This window comes from Anser anser (assembly GCF_964211835.1).
Source record: "Anser anser genome assembly, chromosome: 39".
In the NCBI taxonomy this organism is placed as follows: domain Eukaryota; kingdom Metazoa; phylum Chordata; class Aves; order Anseriformes; family Anatidae; genus Anser; species Anser anser.
Window position 1 is genome coordinate 64,558 of NC_139760.1, and position 17,991 is coordinate 82,548.

The 17,991-nt window shown below is 57.7% G+C and overlaps 3 protein-coding genes across 3 annotated transcripts in view; 1 reads left to right on the plus strand and 2 right to left on the minus strand.

Moving 5' to 3' along the window:
- Nucleotides 1-359: 359 nt before the first annotated feature.
- Nucleotides 360-9,985, minus strand: CAPN1 (calpain 1). The gene is given in 24 exon segments (XM_083815373.1): nt 360-605; nt 689-726; nt 729-746; nt 1,524-1,581; nt 1,583-1,641; nt 1,742-1,820; nt 1,926-1,994; nt 2,100-2,164; nt 2,293-2,350; nt 2,425-2,490; nt 2,567-2,606; nt 2,713-2,924; nt 3,724-3,735; nt 3,825-4,003; nt 4,095-4,255; nt 4,352-4,426; nt 4,519-4,604; nt 5,293-5,376; nt 5,480-5,648; nt 5,733-5,866; nt 6,195-6,313; nt 6,566-6,635; nt 6,726-6,993; nt 9,826-9,985. Coding segments are annotated over 23 exon segments (2,145 nt in total). The 5' UTR covers nt 6,993; nt 9,826-9,985; the 3' UTR covers nt 360-578.
- The window catches only part of FAU (FAU ubiquitin like and ribosomal protein S30 fusion), a 54,377-nt gene continuing 37,041 nt past the window's right edge, over nt 656-17,991 (plus strand). Inside the window, exon 1 of the mRNA XM_083815380.1 lies at nt 656-666. The gene's annotated coding sequence lies outside the window, so the exon portion shown is untranslated. The remainder of the gene's footprint in view (nt 667-17,991) is intronic.
- SPDYC (speedy/RINGO cell cycle regulator family member C) lies at nt 12,122-17,894 on the minus strand. Its single transcript, XM_083815376.1, has 8 exons — nt 17,438-17,894; nt 16,704-16,747; nt 15,816-15,874; nt 14,912-15,108; nt 14,728-14,786; nt 14,164-14,249; nt 13,907-14,078; nt 12,122-12,862 (listed from the first exon to the last, which is right to left on the minus strand). Exons 1-8 carry the CDS (start codon nt 17,499-17,501, stop codon nt 12,632-12,634), a joined length of 912 nt encoding a protein of 303 aa, XP_083671502.1. The 5' UTR covers nt 17,502-17,894; the 3' UTR covers nt 12,122-12,631.

The window sequence follows — 17,991 nt, forward strand, 5'->3', positions numbered from 1 at the left end:
TATGCAAATTTAGGGTGAGAGCAGCCAACGGGAGAACGAGGGGCGGGGCGATAAGTGGGGGCACCAGATGGGGGCGTGGCTATGCAGATTTCTGGCGAGAGTAGCCAATGGGAATGGAGGGGCGGGGCGAGGCTCTTAAAGGGACAGAACTGGCGGGAATTTTTCGGCCCTAATAGGGGCGCTTCTTGGGACCGGGGGATGGGGTCAAGGTGGGGGGGGTTATGGGGTCCCGGGGGGGGCTGGGGTACCTGGGGAGATCTGGGGGCTGAGGGGGGGTCCAGGGGGCTGGGGGACCCCAAAAGGGACCCCAGCTCCCAGGGGTGCGCCCCAAAATGAAGTGGGGGGGGGGTGTAAGAAATGGGGAAAACGAGCAGGAAAAAGAATTTTAATAGGATTTTTGGTTTTTCGGGGGGGGCACACAGTACAAAATAAGAAGAACCACGCTGGCACCCGGCGGGCGGCAGATCCCTGATTGTGGCACCGGGGGGGGGGGGTCCCCAAAACCTGTCCCCCCCCCCCCTCCAAAAAAGTCAGGCGGAGCGACAAAAGCGCAGAAATTCCCCCAAAACGTCCTCAGGTCAGGCGAACATGGTGAGCTGCAGCCACTGGGGGGAGGGGGGGCGTCAGGGGGGGGCCCGGCCCGGCTTTTTGGGGTGAGACCCCCCCGGTTTGGGGCTGGGGCGCCTACCTGCAGCAGCCCCACGGTGACGACGCCGTCACGGTCCCGTCCAGCGCCTGGAAGAAGCCTGGGGGGAATGGGGGAAATTAGGGGGGAAATGGGGTTAATGGGGAAATTTGGGGGGGAATGGAGTTAATGGGGGAAACTGGGGGAAACTGGGGGAAATGGGGTTAATAGGGGAAATTGGGGAGAAATGGGGGGTAATAGGGGAAATGGGGGGGAAATAGAGGGGTAACGGGAAATTGGGGATAATGGGGTGAAATTGGGGAAATTGGGGGGATTAATAGGGGAAATTTGGGGAAATTGGGGGTAATGGGGAAATTGGGGGAAATAGGGGAGCAATAGGGGAAGTTGGGGGAAATAGGGGAAATTGTGGGAAGAATGGGGGGTAATAGGGAAATTGGGGAAATTGAGGGGAATAGAGTAAATTGAGGGGAATAGGGGGTAAAAGGGAAATTGTGGGGGGGAACAGGGAAGGGTGGGAAATGGGGTGGGAATGTTAGGGGTGGGGATAATGGCTGGGTTTAGCATTTGTGAAATGTCACCCCCCCCTCCCCTTTTCTGCTAAATCCCGCAATTTCCCAACTTTTCCTCTTAAATCGGGTAAAATTGTGAAATTCTGGGAAAACCCATTAAAAACCCCGCAGGAATTAGGGGAAAGACGGAAACCCCGCAGCATTTAGCGGGAAAAATCAAAAAAAATACAGGATTTAAGGGGGAAAACGGGAAATCCTTCAATTTCCTGCTAAGCTTCGAGGGTTTTCCACCGTATCCCGCTAAACCCTATTATTTCGAGGGGAAAGTTGGCCAAACTGGGGGTTTTTAGCAGGAAAACGGCGCTCACGGAACATGGTCTCCAGGCGCACGAGGCAGCAGACGAAGTTGTCGAAGTCGATGGCCAGGGTCGGGCTCGGCATAGCGGGTGATGATGAGCTCGTGCAGCTTTTTGTTCAATTTATACCCTTTTAGGGCAAAAAGAAAAACCCCGATTGTCCCCAAAACGTTGCGGGAGGTGACGTCAGCGGGATTTAACGAGCCCCGAATTAATTAGGGCCGCGTTACCTGCCGCTTCCAGCGCCATCCGCATCTCGTAGGCGCTCATGCTCCCGGACTTGTCCAGGTCGAACTTGCGGAACACGGCCTGCCCGCCGACCCAAAAACCCCCAAAATGCCCCAAAACGGGGGGGACGACGGGTCAGGGCCCCCCCCGGGGCCGTCCCGCTGCGCCCCGAGCCCCCCAACCCACCAGGTAGTTGCGGATTCGGTTCCACAGGACGTTGAACTCCACCAGCCCCAGCTTGCCGTTGCCGTCTTTCTACGGGGTCGGAAGGGGTTAAGGAAAAGCGCCTGGGCTTCGGGGGCGTTTTGGGGGAAAAAAGGCCTTTTTTGGGACCCCCCAAGGAGGCGTCGGGGAGGATACGTCCATGAGGTTGACCATGCTGCGGCACGACTCGATGCTGAAGCCTTTGGTGCGGAGATCCTTATCTACGGGGCCAAGAACGCGCTCGGTGTCATGAAATGGCGGCTCGGCCCCGTTCGGAACCCCCCGTTATAAGTTTTTTTGGGGGCCAAACCGCGCATTTTTGGTCAAAATCCCCCCGTTTGGGGCTTACGTTTGCCGATGATGCGGTTGAGGATGGTCTGAAGCTCGGTGACGCTGATTTCCATGTCCTGGGTGGGGGGAAATGGGGGCGGTTGGTGTCGGCCCCGCGCCCCCCGCGCCGCGCTCCCCGCGTTCCCCTTACCGGCCCCGCGAGCTGCTTGAAGAGCTGCTTGAAGTTGGCGTCGATCTCGCTTTCCGAGAGCACTTTCTGGGGGAAAAAAGGGCGGTTTTGGGTCAAAGGGGTGAGGGGGAGGAAGGGGTAGCATCGTTCGGGGGATCCTCACCTCGTCCGGCAGCGTCGCCTGGATCTTGTCATCCATTTCCCTGCGGGGGGGAGGGAAAAAAAAAGGGGGATGGGGGCCGTTGGGGAGCGGGGTCGCTAGCGCTAACGGGGCGCCGCTAACGAGGCGCCGCTAACGAGGCCGCTTACTCAGTGTCGGCTCTCTTCTCGGAGAAGACGCGGAGGACGAAGTCGCCCTCCTTGTTGGGCTCGAAGGTGGAGGGCACGACGATGTACTCGCCGGGCGGCAGGCGGAAGCGGGTGCTCACCTCGCGCAGGTTGATGAACTGCTCCGAGCGGGCGCGCGACGCGTTGGCCAGGAAGAAATCCCGCTTGAGGTGCACGCCCGACTGCCCCGCCAGCTGCCGCGGGGGGGGAAAGGGGGGCAGAAGTCAGAAAAGGCCCGGATCGCGCCCAAAACTGGCCCTAAACGGCCCCCGAATGCCCAAAACGCGCCCCGAAAGGCTCCAAATGCCCCCAAAATGCACAAAATGGGCCCCAAATGCCCCCAAAAACACCCAAAATGCTCTCAGAAACGCCCAAGACGCCCCCAGAAACGCCCAAAATGCACAAAGTGCCCCCCAGACTTCACCGAATGACCCCAGAAATGCCCCCAACGCTCACAAATGTCCCCCAAAATACCCCAAATGCCTCCAAAAACACCCAAACGGACCCCAAAACCACCCCAAGCGCCCCAAATGCTCTCAAAACACTGCGAACAGCCCCAGGAACACCCTAAATGCTCCCCAAACTAACCCCTAAACACCCCAAATGGCCCCCAAAACATCCTAAATACACCCTAAATGCCCCCAAAACATCCCAAATGGCCCTCAAAACATCCTAAACATCCCCAAAAAACCCGTAACATCCCAAACGCTCCTCAAATGCCCCCCAAAAACCCCAAACACACCCCGAAATGCCCCCAAACATCCGAACATCCCCAGAAACACCCAAAACGCTCCTCAAATGGCCCCAAACCCCCCCAAAACACCCCAAACGCGCCTAAAACCACCCCGTATGCCCGCAAACACCCCATACACCCCCGAAACCACCCCAAACGTGTCCCCAAACGCCCCCCAACCCCCCCCCCCCAAACCCCCCCACGTGCTTTCCCGTTTCGCTCTCGGCCGCTGCTCCGGGTGCCGGCGGCGTCGCACCCACCTCCGGAGGGACCTGTGGGGACGGGGCGCAAGAGATGAGGCTGGTGGCGACACCGGGGGACGCCGGTGACACCGGGGGGCCACTGGGGGTGCCACGGGTACCTCGTAGACAGCGAAGCCGATGGTCTCCATGTCCTTGCCGTAGCGGCGCTCGCGGCGCCGGTGCTTCTGCATCAGCGCCAGCAGGAAGCTGCAGCCCGGCTCCCGCCCGCCCGCCTCGTCCCCGTCGTCGTCCACCTCCTCCAGCTGGATCTTGAACTGCGGGTTGATCCAAAAAGTGGCTGCGGGAGGGGGGGAAAAAAAGGGGGAAAAAGGTGAAAACAGAGACAAGGGGGTGGTTTGAAGGGGGCGGCTCGCACGCCGGAGGCGCACCGGGGTAGTTGCGGCAGCCGCCGGCCGTGCTGCCGCGGCGCCAGGTGCCGTCGTAGAGCCGCGTGTTCCACTTGCGGAATTTGCGGGACTGGAGGGCGTCCGGGGTGAGGTTGCAGATCTCCAGGCGGGTGAATTCCCGTAGGAAATCCCGGAAAGCCATCCTTGGGGGGGAGGAGGAGGAGGAAGGTTCGTCCCCCCCCCATCCTCCGGCTCAAAGCGGCCGCTTTGGGGTTTTTTTGCCCCGTTTCGGTGCTGACCAGAATTCGCCGTCCTCCATTTTCACCATCAGCTGCTGCCTCAGCGCTGGCTCCACCGCGTTCCACTCGGACGAGCTGCGGGAGAGAGGGGGGAAAGGTGAAACCCCACAAGGCCACTTCGTTAATTAGCGCTAACGAAGGCGCTCGGGGCGGGTGGGGGGGCTTACTTGTCGCTCCAGGGCCCCGTCCACTCCACCTCACCCCAGGGGTTGCGCATGCGGATCAGGTCCAGGGCTTGGCCGCGGTAGTTGATCTGCAAAGGGAGGCGTCAGGCCCAAAAAGTGATGATGTTGACCCAAAACGGGCCCGTTTTGGCCCAAAAGAGACAGTTCAGGCGCAAAAAGCGCCACTTTCAGCCCCAAAAGCGCCACTTTCGGCCCAAAGAGCACCAACTTCAACCCTAGAAGTGCCAGCTTTGACCCCAAAAGCCCCACCTTTGACTCAATAAGTGTCATTTTCAACCCAAAATGTCAACTTCAATCCTAAAAGCCCCAACTTTGACTCAAAAAGCCCCACTTTTGACCCCAAAACATCATTTTCAAGCCAAGAAGCCCCCATTTCAATCCCACAGGCCCCACCTTTGACCCTAAAAGCCCCACTTTTGACGCAAAGAGCGCCAAGTTTGACCCTAAAAGTGCCAACTTTGACCTCAAAAGCCCCAACTTCAGCCCCAAGAAACCCTAATTCAACCCCACAGGCCCCAATTTTGACCCAAAGTGCACCAACATTGACCCTAAAAGCCCCAATTTCGATCCCAAAAGCCCCGATTTCAACACGAAATGCCGACTTCAACCCTAGAAGTGCCAACTTCGATGCAAAAAGTACCTATTTCAACCCCAAAAACCCCTGTTTTGGCCCCGAGAGACTGTAATTCAACCCAAAAAGCGCCAATTTTGACCCAGAAAGCCCCAGTTTTGACCCAAAACGGCGCCGGCTCTCACCTGCCTGGCTCCCGTCACCGAGTAGGCGTGCCCCTTCACCAGCTTCTTGAACGTCACCGCCTCCATGTCGAAGGCGCTCGTTATCTGCGAGGGACCAAGCAAACGACCCCGTTCCGGCGTCGCGCCCCCCTCCCCCCACACCCCAAAAACCGCCTTTTTTCACCCCGAAACGCGGCGGGAGACTGACGTCGATGGAGCAGCCGAGCAAGGAGCCCCGCTCCAGCGCCTTGAGGATGATTTGGTAGAGGTCTCGGGGCGGCTTGCGCAGGTCGTACCACTCGGTCACGCCACCGGTGAAATCCTCGAAGCCCTCCGAGGTGCTGCCGCCCGACAGCGCCTCGTAGCAGCCGTTCACCCTACGAGGCAGGGGGCGAGTGAGCCGTTTCGGGGCTTTTTCGCCCCAAAACGAGGATGGGGGGGGGGGAAGAGGGAAGGCGTACTTGGCGTAGGCTTTCTCCAGCAAGGCGCTCCAGAACTCAGTGCCCTCGGCGGAGTGGACGAAGAGCAGCTTGCCGTCCTTGGTGGGCAGGTAGTCGTCCACCACCACGTCCAGCCACTCGCCGAACTGCCAGATCTAGGAGGAAGAGGAGGAGGAGGAAGAGGAAGGCGAGGCCGAAGATGGCCCCCCACAACCCCAGGGGGGCGCTGGGGGTCCCCCTTGTTCCTGCCGCCAACGGTAATTCAAAAAAAAAAACAAAAACAAAAACACCTCACGCCGCTTTATAAATCCCGATCAAACAGAGAAAACTGAGCCCTGACGGCGATCGCCGGTCCCAAACCGGCCTTTTTTTAGGGGAAAATCACCATTTTGGGGGCGCCGCGGTGCCGGGAGGGGGGACCCGGGGGTTGTTTCGGGGCAGAAAGCGGCCGTTTTGGTGTCGGCAGCGTTAAGGGAGCCCCACCTGGAAGTGGAAGATGCCGGCGTAGCCGTGCTGGAAGCTCTGCCCGTGCGGCACCACGCGGTGCAGGATGGTTTCGTTCAGCGTCAGCGAGGCGATGGCCGCCAGCAGCCAGCAGTCACCTGCGGGGGTTTTGGGGGAAAAAACGCCTTTTTCCGGCCGCCCCATAGCTTTCCCTCGGCCCCAGAGATCCGTTAGGGGCACTCAGGGGAGGTTGCGGCCGTCCCCGTCGCGGCTGAACCTGTTTAATGTGACCGAGCCCGCTCCGGCGGCGGCACCGCGGTGGAAAACAACCCTAAAATTCCCTGATTTGAGGCAAAAAAAGTGAGGAAAAGATTAAAAAAAAAAAAAAAAAAGGAGTTAAAGGCACTTACCCAGCGCTCCCTGGCAGATATCGGTGCGCGTGGCCCCGTCCACGATGAACTGCGGGCGCGAGCACAGCTCCTGGGTGGCGAAAAGAGAAGGCAACGGCCCCAAAATCAGGAAATGCGTGTTTTTCAGGATAAAAACAGAAAAAACTGAGGGTTTGCTCACCGTGGGCCTCATCCACTGCACGCCGCGGGTTTTGGAGGAGCCGGGGCCGAGCTCCTTGAAGCCGAGCGAGGCCGGGGCCGGGGGGAAGGCGTCGTCGCGGAAGAGGGAGCCGGAGCGCAGGCAGGCGTCGCGCAGCGCGGCGAAGTCCTGGCCCTGGTAGCGCACGGCGTTCTCGTGGCGGCCCAGCCCCAGCGCCTTCGCCCGCTCCCGCTGCACCTGCGCCGAGACGCCCGTGCAGTACACCGGCACCACCGGCGCCTCCGCCATCCTGCCGGGGGGAAACGGGGGAACCTGAGCCCTCGGCGTCTGGGTTCGAGAGATCCAGGAGCCGAGGATGGGCCCCGGGTCGAGGCAGCGGGATTTGGTTTCCCCCGATTTGTTCCCCGATTTGGGCAGCCGAGGATGAGCCCCGAATTAAAAGACCGGGATTTGGTTTTCCCCGAATTGCTCCCCAATTTGGGCAGCCGAGGATGAGCCCCAAATTAAAAGACCGGGATTTGGTTTTCCCCGAATTGTTCCCCAATTTATGGAGCCGAGGATGAGCCCCGAATTAAAACACCGGGATTTGGTTTTCCCCAAATTGTTCCCCAATTTATGGAGCCGAGGATGAGCCCCGAATTAAAACACCGGGATTTGGTTTTCCCTGATTTCTTCCCCAATTTATGGAGCTGAGGATGAGCCCCGAATTAAAAGACCGACGCTCCGTTTTCCTTGTTTAAAGGAGGAAAGCAGGAGGCCCAAATTCAAACATCGATATTTTGATTTCCCCAGTTTGGGGAGCCGAGGATGAGCTCCGAATTAGAACACCGGGATTTGGTTTTCCCCGATTTCTTCCCCAATTTATGGAGCTGAGGATGAGCCCCGAATTAGAACACCAGGATTTGGTTTCCCCCGATTTGTTCCCCAATTTGGGGAGCCGAGGATGAGCCCCAAATTAAAACACCGGGATTTGGTTTCCCCCGAATTGTTCCCCAATTTGGGGAGCCGAGGATGAGCCCCAAATTAAAACACCAACATTTTGTTTTCCCCAATTTGGGGAGAAGAGGACGAGCCCCGAATTAAAGCACTGGGATTTCGATTTCCCCAATTTGGGACCAAAGAGCGAGCCCCAAAATAAAACACCGAAGTTTTGATTTCCCTGATTTGGGGAGAAAAGTGGGAGCCCCAAATTAAAACACTGGGATTTTGATTGCCCCAATTCTCCCCCAAATCCCGGAGCCGAGCCCCGATTAAAATCCGGACGTTTCACTTTCCCCGATTCAGGAGCAAACGAGGAGCCCCCAATTAAAGCCGCGTCTCTCCGTGCTCGTTAATACCCTGGTAATTAGCCTCAAGAGGGCTAACGAGGGCTGCTGGCCCCCAGCCGGCGGGGCTGGAGAGCGTTTTGGGGTTTTTGGGGGCGTTTTAGTCCGCTTTGGGGTCACAGCTGGGAGCGCCTGGGAAGAAAAAGGAGTTATTAGGGTTTTTGGTTTTCCCTATTTCTGCCTTTTCTCCCCCCAAAAAACGCGGCTGGGTGGGTTGTGGTAGCGCCTGAGCATCCATTACGAGCTCGTTTTGGGGAAAACAATGAGATTTTGGGGGAAAAGGGGCTGCGAGTTGAGCGGTATAACCTTGTGAACGCCGCGTAAAAAGTACCCAGAAAAAGCAAAAAGGGGGAAAAAAAAAACTAGGCCCCAAAAGGAGGGGAAACGGCCCCAAAAGGGAGGGGAAACGGCCCCAAAAGAACGGGTCTGGCGAGTCTGGGCGTGTGTCACGGCCGCTCCCTGCGCCCGTTAGAGCTGCGAAGGGCGTAATTAAGCTTCCGGGAGTTTAATTAAGGCCTAGGGGGGTTAATTAAAGCTTTGGGGGTTTAATTAAAGCCTGAGGGGGGGGGTGATTAAGGTCTGGAGGGGTTCACAAATGACTGGGGGGGGGGGGGTTAAGGAGTTGGGGGCTTCCTTAAGAAGTTGGGGGCTTCGTTAAGGACTGGGACAGTTAATTAAGGACTGAGGGGAGTTCATTAAGGACTCAGGGGTTAATTAAGGACTGAAGGGTCTTCAATAAGGACTGGGGGCGCTTAATTAAGGATTGGGATCTTAATTAAGGACTTGGGGGGCTTCCTGAAGGACTGGGGGGCCTAATTAAGGACTAGGGGGTCTAATTAAGGACTGGGGGGGTCTTCATTAATGACTGGGGGGCTTAATGAAGGACTGGGACATTAATGAAGGACTGGGGGGGCTTCATTAAGGACTGGGGGGCTTCATTAAGGTCCGGGGGGGGAGGCTTAATTAAGAACTGGGAGGCTGAGTTAAGGACTGGGGAGGCTTAATTAAGGAGCAGGGGAACTTAATTAAGGACCGGAGGGCTTAATTAGCGCTGCAGGAAGGCGAGAGGCAGGTTGGTGACCCCGCAGCCCGGCGTGCCCCGAAAGCAGCGATTAAACCCCCCCAAACCCCCCTAAATTGACCCCAAAATGAGGGGGGGGAAGCCTCAACCCCCCCCCCCCCCCAGAGGAACGTGGGGCCTAGCGTGCCCCAGCCCCTTACACCCCCCCAACGCCCCGTTAACGAGCTCCCCGTTAACGAGCACTCATTAACGAAGCCCCCCACCCCTCCCCGGGTGTTTTTGGGGGGCGAAGGGACCCAAACCCACTTGTTTTCAGCCCGGTTTGGGGAGGAAGCGTCCCGGCAGGTGCCGCAGGGTGAGGGCTCAACCGGCGGCGGCCGCTTCGCCTCCCGTCAGGGGAAAACGACCCCAAAAGCCCCCACCCCAAAAAAAAAAACGCTAAATCCCGAGGGGAAACCCTCCAAAGCCCAAATCCCTCTCGTTTCTCCCCAAAACAGGCTCAAATCCCCCGACAAAAAAAACAAAAACAACAAAAGTTTCCCGATTCAACCAGAGCTCCCCCCTCTGCGGGGGAAGCAGCCCCCAGAAGGCCCCGATTTGGGGTTTTTCTCCCTCCCCCCACCCCGGTTTTGCCCGCTTTTGCCCTTTTCCGCCCCAATTTGGCGGCGAGCGGAGTTGTGTAAGCGAGTTGGCGAGCGGGGAGCGATCGCGCCCGTCCCCCTGCCCGGGGTTTGTTTTTTGGGGTGGGGTGCGGGGGGGAAGGACAGGGACGTACCTCGATTTGGGGGAAGGGGGGAGAGGGGAAGGGGGGAGCGCCGCCAAAGTCGCCGCTTTTGGGTAAAACCGCCCCAAACGGGAAAAACTGAAAGGAAAAGGACCCGAAAGCGCCCCAAAGGCTTCCTGGAGCTGGGAGGCGAGGCCGGGCCTCCGCCGAGGCTCCTCCCTGCCAGCTCCTCCCTCGAGGAGACGAGGGTGGGGGGGGAAAAGGGGGAAACGGGGTGAAAAAAGGGGATTTTGGGGGTGCTGAGGTGGGAGGGGGGGGAAGGGGAAGGGCTTTGGGGTGGGTTCTGGGGGTTTTGGGTGCGGCCGCTGCTGCGGGTTTTGGTCCGCAGTGCTGCAGGGGTGGGGGGGGGGAGCAGGGACGGGGGTGGCGCCGCGCGACTCGCGTGTGTGGGGCCGGGACACGCGTGTGGGAGGCGTGTGTGGGGCCGGGACACGCGTGTGGGAGGCGTGTGTGGGCTGGGACACGCGTGTGGGAGGCGTGTGTGGGCTGGGGCACGCGTGTGGGAGGCGTGTGTGGGGCTGGGACACGCGTGTGGGAGGCGTGTGTGGGCTGGGACACGCGTGTGGGAGGCGTGTGCGGGGCCGGGACACACGTGTGGGAGGCGTGTGTGGGGCTGGGACACGCGTGTGGGAGGGGTGTGGGGCCGGGACACGCGTGTGGGAGGTGTGTGGGGCCGGGACACGCGTGTGGGAGGCGTGTGTGGGGCCGGGACACGCGTGTGGGAGGCGTGTGTGGGCTGGGACACGCGTGTGGGAGGTGTGTGGGGTCGGGACACGCGTGTGGGAGGTGTGTGGGGCCGGGACACGCGTGTGGGAGGCGTGTGTGGGGCTGGGACATGCGTGTGGGAGGTGTGTGTGGGGCCGGGACACGCATGTGGGAGGTGTGTGTGGGGTCGGGACACGCGTGTGGGAGGTGTGTGGGGCCGGGACACGCGTGTGGGAGGTGTGTGTGGGGCCGGGACACGCGTGTGGGAGGTGTGTGTGGGCTGGGACACGCGTGTGGGAGGTGTGTGGGGTCGGGACACGCGTGTGGGAGGTGTGTGGGGCCGGGACACGCGTGTGGGAGGCGTGTGTGGGGCTGGGACATGCGTGTGGGAGGTGTGTGTGGGGCCGGGACACGCATGTGGGAGGTGTGTGTGGGGTCGGGACACGCGTGTGGGAGGTGTGTGGGGCCGGGACACGCGTGTGGGAGGTGTGTGTGGGGCAAGGACACGCGTGTGGGAGGTGTGTGGAGGGCGGGACACGTGTGTGGGAGGTGTGTGTGGGCTGGGACACGCGTGTGGGAGGTGTGTGGGGTCGGGACGCGTGTGGGAGGTGTGTGTGGGCCGGGACACGCGTGTGGGAGGTGTGTGGAGAGTGGAACACACGTGTGGGAGGCATGTGGAGGGTAGGACACGCGTGTGGGAGGCATGTGTGGGGCTGGGACACACGTGTGGGAGGTGTGTGGAGGGCGGGACACGTGTGTGGGAGGTGTGTGTGGGCTGGGACACGCGTGTGGGAGGCGTGTGTGGGCTGGGACACGTGTGTGGGAGGCGTGTGTGGGGCTGGGACATATGTGTGGAAGGCGTGTGTGGGGCCAGGACACGCGTGTGGGAGGTGTGTGGAGGGTGGGACACATGTGTGGGAGGTGTGTGTGGGCTGGGACACGCGTGTGGGAGGCGTGTGTGGGCTGGGACACGCGTGTGGGAGGTGTGTGGAGAGTGGGACACGTGTGTGGGAGGCGTGTGTGGGGCAGGGACACGCATGTGTGAGGCGTGTGTGAGGCCAGGACACGTGTGTGTGAGGCGTGTGTGGGGCCAGGACACGTGTGTGGGAGGCGTGTGTGGGGCCAGGACACGTGTGTGGGAGGTGTGTGGGGCTGGGACACGCGTGTGGGAGGGGTGTGTGGGCTGGGACACGTGTATGGGAGGCGTGTGTCAGGCTGGGACACACGTGTGGGAGGTGTGTGGGCTGGGACACGCATGTTGGAGGCGTGTGCGGGCTGGGACACACAAATCTGGGACATGTGAGTCTGTAACACTTATGTGGCAGCCTGTAACATGTATGTGAGCCTGGGACACGCGTGTGCAAGGCCATGACACCCGTGACTCCGGGACATGTGAGTCTCTAACACACGTGTGAGCCTGTGACACGCGTGTGCACCAGGCTTGGCTGTGAAGGGGACACGTGGAGGGCCAGCACACGCATGTGACATGTGTGTAACATATGTGTAACACGTAACAGCACCGCCCACCCCTACCTGAACCCACGGCGCCGCTCCCTCCCGGGGGCTTCACAGCGGCGGGGCCCTGCCGAGCAAAAACAGGCGGTTACGGCCCCGCCCCACTCCTTTTTCCCCTTTTCCACCAAAATTCGGGGGCCCTTTTTTGGCAGCACCTGCAGCTCCCCTCCCATTCTGCCCCCCCGCAACGCAAAAATAACAGTTGAGTGCTTCGCGTTGCCCGTTTTCACCCCTTTTTGCACCAAACATGCTGCAGCCCCTCGCTGCACCCCCTGACTCCAGGCTCGTAACAAGAAGGGGGAGTTTTGGGGCAAAAAACAGCAAAAATGGGTGTCGGTTGTGGTGTGGGGTAGCAACAGCAGCAGGTGGTACTTACAGCAAAGGATTTGGGTTAAATTCATTGGAAAAGTGGGCAAAATAAGGGGAGAACACCCTGAAACGGCCAAGTTAGCGCCGCACGTGAGCAGCTCAGTGAGCAGAGACGCATTTTGAGTTAAAAAGCCCAAATTTCGGGCAAACTGTGAGAAGAACGCGGTGAAGGCGGCCCTGAGCCCGTCACGCCCCGAATTTTGGGCGCTCAGCGGGTTTCGGCGCAGTCGGGGGGGGGCTGCAGGGGGAGGATGAGGACAGCAGGCGCCAGGCCTTGGTCTTCGTCTTCATCTTCATCCTCTTCCTCCTCCTCTTCCTCCCGGGGGGGCGGCAGGGGGGCGCGGGGCCGGGGGTCCCCGGTGTAGCTGCGGATGGCCCCGCTGTGGTGCGGGCGGCGCTCGCGCAGCCAGGCCCAGTGCGAGGGCTCCGTCGCCATGATCTGCGGGCGGGGAGGGGGTTTGGGGAGAAAAACGGACGGTTTGGGGCAAAACAGGCAGGGTTCGGGGAGAAAAGGGAGAAAAATGCACGGTTTGGGGCAAAACACGCAGGGTTGCAGGGCAAAAGTGCAGGGTTTGGGCAGAAAAGGGAGAGAAATGCACAATTTGGGGCAAAACACGCAGGGTTTGGGGAGAAAAAGGAGAAAAATGCACGGTTTGGGGCAAAACAGGCAGGGTTCGGGGAGAAAAGGGAGAAAAATGCACGGTTTGGGGCAAAACACGCAGGGTTGCGGGGCAAAAGTGCAGGGTTCGGGCAGAAAAGGGAGAGAAATGCACAATTTGGGGCAAAATAGGCAGGGTTTGGGGAGAAAAACACAGTTTGGGGAGAGAAATGCACGGTTTCGGGCACAACAGGCAGGGTTTGGGAGAAAAATGCGTGGTTTGGCATGAAAAGTATATGGTTAGGGGCAACACAGGCAGGGTTTTGGGAGAAAAACATACGGTTTGGGGAGAAAAGTACATGGTTTGGGGCAAAACAAGCACGGTTTGGGGAGAAGCATATATGGTTTGGGGCCAAAACAGGCAGGATTTGCGGAGAAAAGGGAGAAAAATGTACAGTTTGGGGCAAAACAGGCAGGATTTGAGGAGAAAAGGGAGAAAAATGTATGGTTTGGGGCAAAACAGGCAGGGTTTGGGGAGAAGAGTGCTGCTGGGGAGCTGGCATGAGTGCACTGGTGGCACGGTGAGGGGTTCGCTGCTGGGTTGGGAGCATGGAACCCCCAGAAATCATTTTTTAAGGATTAAAATTAAAGTTTCAAAAACAAAAATAGGGTTTAAGAGAAGCACGCTTTGAGCAAAGCCTTTTAAAATGAACCTGGTTTCAAAAAGCGACGTTTTTAAGCGAAAAGCTGCGGGGAATGGACAGCTCCACCACAGCCAAGCAGCGAAGCCGCAGGACCCCATCTCTCGTCGATCCTTCCCCCGTTGTGATGGTGGTTGGGGGATTTTTTTGGGGCCAAACGAGGGGATTTTGGCACCTCACTGACCTCCTCGCAGCAGTGCCGGCTGACGGCTGCCCGGTAGCTCATGCGGGCCCAGAGGCGGTCGCGGCGGCGCAAGAAGCGGGGAAAGAGCCGGCGCCAGCCCGGCCCCAGCGCCCAGGGGAAGATCTCGTACTTCTGCTCCTCATCGTCCTCCTCCATGTCGTTCGCCAGGTACCTAGGGGGGAAAACGGGGTGAAATCGGGGCGTTTTGGTCAACGAGGGGATTAGGGAAGGGTGTCGTTAGGGCTTAATGAACGTACAGGGCAGTGAAGAGGTTGATGCGGGTGTACTCGGCCGTGGGCAGCCCGGCGCGCTTGAAGTACGTCAGCGCCATCGCCAGCAGGTACTGGGGGGCAGCGGAAAAAAGGAGGTTTTAGTCAAAAACGGGCACCAAAAAGCGGCGGGTTTGGGTCAAAAAGCTGGAACTGAATCGTGGTGGTTTTAGTCAAAAAAAACGGGAGCAAACCATAGCAGTTTTAGCCAAAAACCACAAAAAACTGGAGCAAACCAGCCACGGTTTTAATCAAAAAACACAAAAACCAGACAAAAATCAGTGTTTTTTTTTTTTTCTTTTTGACTAAAATGGCCAAAACCAGGACCAAACCAGCAACTGTTTTGGTCAAAACACAGAAACAGGACCAAACCAGAGGCAGTTTTGGTCAAAAACCCCCCAGAACTGGACAAAACCAGTGTGTTTTTTGACTAAAACTGTCAAGAATGGCACCAAATCAGCAGCAGTTTTGGTCAGAATACCCCAAACGGGACCAAAACCAGTGGCAATTTTGGCCCAAACCCCAAGGTAGTTGCATTTGGGGCCGACCGACCTTATCAGAAATCCTATAGCAGACATCTGTTGAGAGGAACTCCTGCACCACGTCATCTTCTGTAACGAGACGGAAACAAAATCAACTATTTAAAAATAATGCTGCAGAACACACCCCATACATTAAAAAAAAAAAGAGGGAGTTTTGGGTAGTTTTCTTGGGATTTGGGTGTTTTTGCCCTTACCCAGGAGGCTGAAGAAGGCTTCCCGCTCCTGGCGGTGCAGGTGGAGGCTCCGCGGGGCGCTGGCGGGGGTCGGGGGCTGCCCGCAGGCCCCCCAGGCTGGGGGGGGTCTCCCGCTGCACTGCTGCCCCCCCAAGGGGGGGGAGGCTGGAGGGGGGGTGAGGCTGGGGGGCTGCTTCATGGCGCCACGGGGGTGGTAGCTGTGTGGGGAAATAACCCAGGGTTGCCCCCAAGATGGACCTGACACCCCAAGGCCCCCCCCAAAAGTCAGAGGTGTCCCCCCCAAGCCAGCCCCCCACCCAAATCCCCTTTAAAAACCAGCCCCCCCCGCCAGACCCCTCAAACAGCCCCAAAACCTTCCAAATTCCCCCAGATCAGTCCCCTCAAATAGCCCCAAAACCTCCCAAATTCCCCCAGATCAGTCCCCTCAAATAGCCCCAAAACCTCCCAAATTCCCCCAACCCAGACCCCTCAAACAGCCCCAAAACCTCCCAAATTCCCCCAACCCAGACCCCTCAAATAGCCCCAAAACCTCCCAAATTCCCCCAGATCAGTCCCCTCAAATAGCCCCAAAACCTCCCAAATTCCCCCAGATCAGTCCCCTCAAACAGCCCCAAAACCTCCCAAATTCCCCCAGATCAGTCCCCTCAAATAGCCCCAAAACCTCCCAAATTCCCCCAGATCAGTCCCCTCAAATAGCCCCAAAACCTCCCAAATTCCCCCAGATCAGTCCCCTCAAATAGCCCCAAAACCTCCCAAATTCCCCCAGCCCAGACCCCTCAAACTGACCCAACCTCCCCCCAAAATATAATTTTAGGGCTCCACAGCCCTTTTCAGCCACTTCAGGCCGCAAAAAAAAATTAGTTTTTTTTTTCCCCTGAATAAACAGCCCAAAACTGGGTAGAACCATGGCAGGCGTGAACAGGTGAGCTGCACTGAGTGGCTTTTCTCCCGTCCTTTAAGTAGCTTTAGAGAAAAAAAATAGGTATAGAGAAAAAAAAAAAGCATCACGTTTTTAACAAATTCAGATTTAACTCCTTCTTATTCCCCTGTGCTACAAGGAGAGTGCAGAAATGCCCTTTTCTGGACCCAAAACAGAGTGGCACACATCACTGCCTGGTTTCCCAGAAACAACGAAAGAGAAATATATATACACACATAAGTATTTTGATTCTCCAGCTGACATTTTTGGGTATGTTTTGACGTTTTGGGGTATTTTTTAAGGCAGAAAAACACCTTTGTAGGGTGTTTTGTCCCACTAATTTCCCACTCTTGCACCTCACATGCAGCTCCGTACCTAACCTCCTTGCTCCCATCTTTCCAGCAACCTGTGTTTTTTCCCCACTATTTCACTGGTTTGTTGCTTTGATGTCGTTATTTCAGTATTCTTTGTGTTATTTTAAGAGTGCAATGGTCTTCGGGAGCTCCTTTTTCTTGCTAAAGGGGTGCGGAGCACACCCAGCTGCTGCCTCGCCACCAGCTCTAGCGAGCCCAAGGTGGCAAAATACTCTTTAAAGAGCCCCAAAACACCTCAAAAGGCACCTGCTAGGAAAATTAGAGCTGCAATTACTAGAAAAAAATATGTTTTTTTAAAGCCAGGACTCCTGATTTAAGTGCTTTGAAGGATTCAGAAAATTGGAAGGGCAGAAGGATGCTATTCCCTCCGCAGTAGGGGATTTATCTGATACTTTGTTAAAAGAACAGATATTTTGTTAAAATAACTGTTTTAATCAAAACTTTAATCATAAAATGCACGTATTTTAACCAGGGGAGTAAACACCAAGTGAATCCTAACCTTTGAGGCATTCAAACAATCTTTCCGGGTACCAGAGTCTGATGCTGAAAAGGGTTGAAAAACAATAAAGGAAGCAGTTTGGGGTTAAAGCAGCTCCCATCTGGGCCAAAGCAGCAATAAGGACAACTAATTCAACCCCCCCCCCCCCCCCAAAATAGAACTGGGCTCATCTCCAATAAAAAGCAAGAAAACACCTCATTTGTGCAGGTTTCATTGCCTCTCCCAGCACCTAACCTCAAATAAAGTGATTTTAGTTTTGATGGTGGCGGCCAGGAGAGGGGACGCCTCTTGTAGCCCCTTGCTGAAGGGCAAACAGCAGCCACTCCACCAACTATTGAGAAAAAAAGGGGAAAAACACCTTTTATTTTTTTTAAAGGCAGGAGGAGAGGGCTAAAGTGCTGCACTTCACCATACCTTAATGCACAGGAACAGCAGAGCCCTCACAGCTTTTTTCCCCCTCAGAAAACCACCGGGGTCCCCCTTCCCTCGGCGGGAGAGAGACGAGATGCACCATGTACAGTGAAAATAAAAAGACTTACGGGGCTATTTTCACCTTGCACCACCTGAGCTCAGCCCCCCGCAGGTGGGCTGGGGGAGGATAGACGGTAAATTTACCTCAAAAATCCCCCTTTTTTCTCTCAGAAAATAAAGGGGAAAGAAAGCACCTCAGAGGCAGCGACGACGCCCAGGCGTTTTCCCGCCTCGCGCTTTTCCCGCCCTTCCCCTCCTCTCACCTGACCAGACCGCGCGGGGCGGGGCGAGAGGCGGGACCAGGTTAACCCCGCCCCCGGCCGGCATCCGCCTATCTATAGGCCGCCCACCCACGCCGCCGGCCAATCAGAGGCGGAGTAGGAAGAAGCCGCCCGCCCCACCCCTCTCTCCTCAGGCCTCGCTGTCAGTCAAAGCCGCGAAGGCGGGACTGCAAGCGACGCCAGCCAATCAGAAGAGCGAAACGGAAGGGGAGGCGTTGTTGATAGGCTGAGATCTGTGAGGGGAAAGCAGCGGGCTGAGGCCGAGCTCAGCTCATCGCCCCCCCCCGTCTCCCTTCCTCTTAGCAACAGCCGCGCGGGAGATTTTTCTGATTGGCTAAGAGCCGCGCGGGCTGGCCAATGAGAGCGAGCCACGGGACCCTTGGCGCTCCCGCCCCCTCCCTCTGCAACGCCTGAGGGGCGGCTCGGACCGTACCAAGTGCGAGCGCGGGGGGGGGTGACCCATGTACGTTACAGGGGGAGCCGCAGCGCCACCCCCCGGTCCCCGAGGGTAATTAAAATGGCAGATAAATGTCTGC